This window comes from Fusarium coffeatum (genome assembly GCF_003316985.1).
Source record: "Fusarium coffeatum strain FIESC_28 chromosome Unknown BRIP53273_contig_253, whole genome shotgun sequence".
Lineage (NCBI taxonomy): Eukaryota > Fungi > Ascomycota > Sordariomycetes > Hypocreales > Nectriaceae > Fusarium > Fusarium coffeatum.
This window is the reverse complement of record NW_022158045.1, coordinates 22,022-29,911: the sequence shown is the minus strand read 5'-3', so window position 1 is coordinate 29,911 and position 7,890 is coordinate 22,022. Positions and strand designations below refer to the sequence as shown.

Below are 7,890 nucleotides of genomic sequence, written 5' to 3'. Positions count from 1 at the left end.
CCCCCCCCCCCCACCTTCAACCCGCCAACCTCATGCGACAGACAGCTCCAACATCATACCTCACCTAGACCTCGACAGCGACCTCCACCTTACAAAACATCACCACCAGCCTCTCTTCTCTCATTGCGCCCACTCCCAACCGTTAAACCCAAAAACTGTAACCTCTTATATATATAACACTGTTCATAGTCTAGAATATCGCTGCAACGCTGTCGACCAATATGGCGTCCGACCAGGACAACTCCGGCCTTGATGCGCCAGGCTCGCAATTCCACCGACCGATCCTGCAATCCATGCCCGATACGCGCCAGCAGAGTTTCGATGAGATCTACGGACCCCCCGAGAATTTCCTAGAGATTGAGGTGCGCATTTCTTTGGCTTTTTACCATTGCGCTCGGTCACCATTGGGAGAGAGCCATATACACAAATATACAGCAAGGCTTACAAAGCGCCATATATAGGTTCGCAACCCAAGAACACACGGCATGGGCCGCCACATGTACACAGACTATGAGATCCTCTGCCGCACAAACATACCTGCATTCAAGCTGCGCCAGAGCAGCGTCCGTCGCCGCTACTCCGACTTTGAGTACTTTCGCGATATCCTCGAACGCGAGAGCGCCCGGGTAACCATTCCACCCCTGCCTGGCAAGGTCTTCACCAACCGCTTCAGTGACGACGTCATCGAGGGTCGTCGTGCGGGCCTTGAAAAGTTCCTCAAGATTGTCGTTGGTCATCCCCTACTCCAGACGGGGAGCAAGGTCCTTGCCGCCTTTGTCCAGGGTGAGTTTGTCGCCAGATCCATCTTCGCTATCATGATGTCTCGATTGACACGCATGCAGATCCCAACTGGGACCGCAACGCTTGGTGACGCCTCCGTCTAATCTGGCCTTTCAAGGCCATGTCATCTTCTCGCTCTCGTTCTCCATCTCCAGTTTCGACCCCACGCCAACCTCGAAAGCTTCGCAAGCGAAACCCGGCTCTCAACCAGCGGGACTCGCCTCTCGAAAACATGCTCTTCTCATAACCGCAGTTGAAAGTCAGGAGAATGATGAGGGAGAGGAAGAACATGGAATGGCACTCTGTTTCACGTACATACTGATGTCTCTTGGTTTCCACGAGGATGAAAAGCAAGTTCTGGTTCAGTCGCTATCTTTCAATACGTTTCAAACCCGTTTTCTTTTGCAGCTCATTTTCCAGATTGTGAGGCCCCCAAACGCGCAAGGCGACTCGTTCCCGTTTGACATGAGGGGCGCGTTCACGAATTGATAGCCTGTAGTATGTTGTTATTTTCAGCTTGGTATAGTCAGAGCGATTCTTTTCCAAAAACTGAGCGGCATAGCATGCGCAGCGAATGATCGTGCTATCTAGCATCGAGCGACTCGTTACACTTGTCATTAGATCGACAAATAACCATCTTCGTCTAGATTGTGTGAGATATTCTATTGGTACAGACAAGTGGTGATATCCTGAAAGTACGAGCGCGCCTCCTATAATACATGATTTCGTGCATAAATTTATGTGATTGTGCCATCTCCTTCTACCAGGCCACCGCTAGCCAAACGCCGAAAGCAAAAGACGTCCGTTCCACGTCATCACCCCTTTTGGTAGTTTTTCGTAATTTCTTCATGCCCCAGCTCCTGTCTATGATCCTGGGTATTGTGTATGATACAAGGGTGAGTGCTGTTGGAGGAGAAACCCAAAGGTTCATAACAGCCCACACCAGTTAATGTTACAAAACATCAGACGAGAGACAGAGTCAGGTCCAGTGCATCCGCTTTGCGCTGTTGCTCCCAACTTCGACCCGATTGATGCTGTTTTCGATTGTTCAACGCCTTACGCGGGCGTGTGGAAAAGCCGAAGAATACCTTCGTACATGGCAAACATGATGGCGGCGCTGGGTACTGTTCGCATAAGGTGGGGAGTTAAACCGCCATAGAGACCCATAACACCCTCCTCAAGCCAGACGAGCTTGAAGCATTGAACTAAGCCGGTATACTTGGGCAAACCGTTCTCCATAGGTGCCTGTCGCAATCGCGTTCGCGCAACCTGTTGTATTCCTGTTAATTTGTTCCTTTATCCGGCCTTGCATGTGAATGACGTACCTCATGGGGGTAAGCGATAACAGCGGCAACCAGTTTGGCGCTTCCAGCAGCAAAACCCTTTCCAGTCCAGTCAACAGTCTTATCCCACCACGTCCTTTCACGACCACTGCGCACAATCTCGTTCTCTCGGCGGGCTAGGGAGACCTTCATCTGTTCGTAAAGCATCCATTGCATCGTAGACTCTACCACGCCAAGGTAACTGGCGCTCATGCCGCGATAGAGGCTTCGAATACCCTCGTCCCGGAGAATTTGTCTTATACAATCGTAGCTATTACGATATTTGCGCATCTGGGCACCACCAGCTGCTACATTCTTGTCCAGCTGCAAACGAGTCTTGATCATCCAGATGGGATTTGTCGCCGTCGAGGTGATAACGCCGGCGGCCACACCAGCCGATAGATGAACCCAAGGAGCTTCTACGCCATTGTTGAGATGTTCCGAAATCAGACGCTTTCCGTTGCCGTATACATAAAAATTGATAGAACGAGCAGGGACAACTCCAACCGTGGTGGGACCAAGTCCCTTGAAGAGTGCGCGCCAACCTTCGTTCCTGTACACAGAGCCGAGGATCTGGAGTGTGTCGTTGAGATGGTATAGCGCGCTTCGAGCAGGATTAAGTCGTCCAAGGGTCTGAACCTGAGCTTCGCGCTGTGCTCGAATCTGAGCTTGGTAGAAGTCGGATTGCAATCGGGTTTTAAGCACATCGAGGGGAGCTGTAACTGCAGCGGCGGTCATTCCTCCAACGCTAACAGTGACTAGAGTCAGTCTTGTAATTCTGGAAAGAATAGTCGTGCGACGAGCTTGACATTGAGCCGCTCGATTTCGAACAGAGCTTTTACCTACCCACCGGCAAACATATGCACCCAAGACTTGGCAAAGGGCAACGCTTTGACATTTCCCTGTATAGGCGTATCATCAGGAAGGACATCACCAGTCTCTCGTGACTGGATGAGTGCAGAGTGGTCGATCGGTACATGTGTATGGTGGAAAGGTTTCTCGTCGCGGCTAGTCATAACGGGCGATGGATTCTGGTGATGCAACATTGTAAGAAGGATGGTCGACCCTAAAGCAAGACGGAGGTTTCTGGACCCTGTCGATGTTCGGTCTTCAGTCGTTTTTGCTCGATTTCAAGTCGATATGTCGTCAGAAGGAGGGACAAAAAAGATAAAGAAAAACACTCCCGTATCTGAGTGGGATCACCAATGTAGCTTTTTTTCCTATGGTAGAACTGAAGAAAGCATAGGTACCTGGGCACAATCAAGTACCAACCGAGGGGAAAAGATTGTTCAAGTCGGGCAGATGTTGAAGAGGAAAGAATGATCTGCTTTTCTTTGGTATTTGGGAGAAAAGATGGAGAATCTTTTCATGAATCAGCAGTACCTATCACAGTCATTCAGTCAATCGCCTCCCGCAGGTAAACGAGCGACTACCAAAACTTTTTTCTATGACTGCTACTGGACGCGCCTCAGTCCGTAAAGTGGCGCTGCGGCGGGGCGGGTCTTCAAGATACGTACCCATCTGCCTTAAATATGGGCCTCGGAATTCTACGATACCTCAGTACTAAGGTACGGTACTGTTACTGTACGGGCATGCAATGTTTATTTGAATCCAGTGCCAATACAGCATCACTCGAGGACAAGTATCTGTGTGTCTCCCTGAAGGGTGGCCAATCGGTAGGTAGGCAGTTGAAGAGGCTTCACATGATTTTATATTCGTTATTCTCATTGCACATTATCCCTTAACTATTGTCTAGCTCCCACCACCGACCGTTCGTGGATAAGCCTTTACTAGGCCTGCTCCTTCATGCATGAAACGCCAATGGGGCTATTCTGACTAGACGACATCAGCTGGGTGACGGATTCAACGAGCCATCACCGCTCCTGTACGTACTATTCGAAGCTATTGCCAGCGAACTTGTCAGACCTGCAGCGTTTGTTCCTGGGTGCAGGGCTTCAACCGAATGATTGCTGTGATCTGATCTTGCCGTCTGGACCATACCGAACGGCAGTCGATGCCGGTCAGCACTCAGATCGAAACGGTGCATTGATGCCGTTGAGGGCTCCATTGTGCTGGGTAGGTGTCCGTTATCCCTACTAGGCGGCCTTGACCCTTCGTCTGTCCCGTACGTCCCTGGTGTCCTGTCTCCAGATGTCTTAGCGGCGTCTTGTCGATCTCCGATTCGATTCAAGTGGCCTTCTTTAGGATCCAATGTGTCGGTACTCGGTCCAGTGTCGGATTGTCCATCGACATCCATTTCGTCCTTAAGTCCCATTTCTCGCTTGAGCTGTCGAAATTCTTCGTCTGTGACTGTTTTCCAGCTGCATTTAGCGTGCTTCTTAGTGCAACCTGAACATGCCGTCAGATGCTTAACGCATTCTACCCGCAATCTTCGACATCGGTCGCAAGGCGGTGTTATAATATCTCCTTTACCCAACTGGTCGGTTCGTTGTGTGATGAGCGACCGGAATGTTGCTTCACGACTGTCAACTGCTGGTTGGACTGTCGTGTCTGCGGTATGGCTATATCGTGGCCCATGTGTTTGAGAATGAGTTATGCTGTGTGATGGTGATGGGTGACTTATTGTAGTTAACGGGATTCCAGTGACCGATGTAGACCGTGATGGGGGTGGTGAGGCCGAAGCTGTGAGAAATTGCTGCAACAAATCCGCATGTAAGTCGTATCCAGCACCAAAGTTGGCGACTGTTCGTTGGGGAGTGCTACTAGCTGTGCTGTTTGTAGGCTGATATCGCGATGGCGATGGGTCTTGCGTGCTGCGACGCCGGCGAATATCTTGCTTACGTTGTCCGAGACGATGGTTGAGTATTCGAGCTCTTGCCGCTACTTCATCAGCTTTCTTATAAAGGATTGACGTTCTCTGCTCAAGAATATCTAGTGTCGCCAGCTCTGCAGTCTCATCCTCCTCGAGAGGATGATCGAGAGGAAAGCGATCCAGGGCGCCAGACCACACTAGGCGCCAGTCATCTTCCAGGATCTCAACCTGAGAACCTTTGAGGATAAACTGACAGCATCTGGACCCGTCTGGCTTCTGAACAAGGGTAAAGTCCTTGGGATTTGATCGAGCAAAACTGACAACATCAAGCCAACTTATAGGATTGGAGAATGGTTGTAGTGGTGTCGTTTTTATTGGACCGTCGAAAAACTTCTCAATCCCTCTTAGAAGTCGTGGGCCAGTGAGTCTCGCACCCAGACTTGCAGCCAGACTTTCGTGTCTATCTAGAACGTCTGGTGAAGAGTTGTTAGCCAAGGGTCTGGCTTGGTGTTCAATGCGTTGGTTTCTTACTCTCATATTCACCAATAAGACCAATGATGTCGGCAAAGGTATCGGCATCGCCCTGAACGAGGCTTAGGTGGGAAGCATTGGATCTTGAAAGATAATGGATGTAGCCAGGAACGCCTTGGATCTCGGGTTAGCATATCCTCCAAGCGAACAAGCTGTGCCAGAGCACCAAGACAGAAAAGTCAGATACAAGAGCAACAAGCATGTGCGTCCCTGGAGGAGTCGAGCTAGAGCTGCGTCCGGCGAGGGTGGCCATTTCAAGTGCCGACTTTTGCGCGTGCCTCGAGACGACGACATGCATTGGAGAATGTGGAAAGCGCGAAGACACACTGCGTATCTTTCGTGGGAGATGCTACAAATGGAACGTCTCAGGATTTGAGGCGACACGACATAGTGCAGCGATGGACGGCTGCCGTAATACTGGACATACCTTGTTGAAGAGATGTAGGTGCATGCTGGGCACGTCCTTGACCACCAGCATCATCGACGTCACGCTTCCGCTTCGCGGGTTCTGAGTCTGAAGTATGGCCCATGATGGTTGGCAGCTGGATGCAAGGTGCGGTATGCTGATTAAAATGTGGTAGACAAAGCCTCGTTTTTCTTGCACAAGACAAGACAAGTATAATAAAAGGATGAGCCAGCGTCTTAGCCGAAATTGAGGCTCAACTGGCCTATCAAAACAATGGATGCAGGAATATGCGCCTCGAAATTAGAAAGATCAGGGAGGATATCAGGGCGCATATAGAGATTTGACGACGACGACGAGAGTCAGGTGGATGGCGGATTGCGACAAGGATGGAGTTAGGATGATGAGTGAGATGAGAAGAGAGGAGAGAGGAAGGGGACGCAAGAAGCGGTCATTGAAGATTCATGGTGATAGATTCTGAGATGAACAAAGTTGAAGGTAGGTGAAGAGGATGAAGGCGTCGAATGGTGGGTGTAAGCCGAAGAGGCGAGAGAGGAGAGATGCAGATGCAGATGCAGATGCAGATAAATGAACGCCAAGAGGAGGACAATTATTGCCCGTCAGTCGTAGTTGCTCAATTTATCCCAGAATCGAAAACCCCTCGTTCAAAATAACGCATTCAGCTGCGAGCGGTCTAGTAGGAGACTCTTAGTGGGCGATGAGTCGTCCTAATAACAAAGAAGAGGAGATTGAAGAGGGTCAAATATGCTGGCGAAGAAAGACCAGAAGGACATGCGGAAAAAGAGTCTCAAGCAAGTAGAAAGTGCCGGGACGAAGTGGGGGTGCAAGTTAATGTAGGTAGGTAGGTAGGTAGGTGGGTAGATATTGTAACGGAGGAGAAGGAGGAACGAAGTGGCCAGACCAGGCCAGGTCAGGGTGTAGTGCAGTAAGACAAGATGGAAAGCGCAAGAATGAGAATGGTTTATTCAATTGGAATGAATTTGACGGGAAAGTGCGACTGCCAACCCAGCCTCACCTCGTATGGGATGGGACCTAGGGGATGACAGGTAGGTACGGTATCCGTAGGTAAAGGTAGTAGGTACTGGTAGGTAAGTTGGTTAGGTACCTACCTAGGTAATTGACGTCCGCTCCAGCTTATTTTTGTACCTAGGTACCTACCTGCTTAGGTACTAGGTACTGTAAGTAAGGCAAGAACTTTAATGGGAAAGTAGGCCAAGAGAACATGGGAAGAAGACTCGACTAAATACAAAGTAAGACTGGAAGAGCTATATTCAGTTTAAGACAAAACGTTGGTAGCTTCCATAGTACAGTACCTACGATGGAAGACGCGGACAGCGGACGAGCGGGCTCATGACCGCTGCTACCTACCTAGTGTAACTCGACTTCTTTAGGATAGTCCATGGTGGAATACAAGAGGCCTCCTTTGAAGACAATGCAACATATACATGCCAAAAAACAACTCGTTGACTGTGACTGACTATTTGGAATCCAATACATGGAAGAGGCATATACATGGCAACAGAGGAATCTTTGTTTGAGGCTGTGCTGCAGCTTGTTACAGTAGGTAGGTAGGTCACGGATGGAGGGATGAGTTAACGGCGGTAACAAGGTACCTAGATACCTAGTACCTACTGTTTCATGTCATTCACGGCGCATCGATCTGCCCAGTCTAGCAATGCTCATCCATACGTACTGCAACCGCAACCACAACCACAACCACAGGTCTAGCTAGGTATGAGGCACGCGAGCTTTCGCTTCATAGGTACCCAGGTACGGATAGATAAACAGACACTCTTGCGGTATTGTAGAGGTCAAGGTCTAAGTAAATCGGATCATGCCCCTAGTAGTCATAGCGATCCGATTTTTATTTGGATCGTGTGGTTGAAAATTTAATTATTGCAACATTTCATCGCTTTCATTCACATGGAGAAGCGTTGCTAGATTCGAGCTTGTCACTGATTGGCTGAATCGTAACTTCGAGAGAACAGCATACAGAACCATTTATCTGCCCAGAACTAAACTACCTAGTAAGTAGTTAATCAATATCCTCCTTAATTGGA

General features: G+C 49.4%; 2 protein-coding genes across 2 annotated transcripts; one reads left to right on the top strand and one right to left on the bottom strand.

Annotated features, from left to right (window-relative positions):
- Nucleotides 1-221: 221 nt before the first annotated feature.
- Nucleotides 222-884, top strand: FIESC28_09624 (uncharacterized protein; the record flags this gene model as incomplete). The annotated part of the gene is made up of 2 exons (XM_031163760.1): nucleotides 222-362; nucleotides 462-884. The coding sequence occupies 2 exons, from the start codon at nucleotides 222-224 to the stop codon at nucleotides 882-884; spliced, it is 564 nt and encodes a 187-aa protein (XP_031012187.1).
- A 952-nt stretch (nucleotides 885-1,836) lies between these two features.
- Nucleotides 1,837-5,936, bottom strand: FIESC28_09623 (uncharacterized protein; the record flags this gene model as incomplete). The annotated part of the gene is made up of 6 exons (XM_031163759.1): nucleotides 1,837-2,049; nucleotides 2,106-2,850; nucleotides 2,949-3,195; nucleotides 3,996-5,348; nucleotides 5,407-5,520; nucleotides 5,834-5,936. The coding sequence occupies 6 exons, from the start codon at nucleotides 5,934-5,936 to the stop codon at nucleotides 1,837-1,839; spliced, it is 2,775 nt and encodes a 924-aa protein (XP_031012186.1).
- Nucleotides 5,937-7,890: the final 1,954 nt, after the last annotated feature.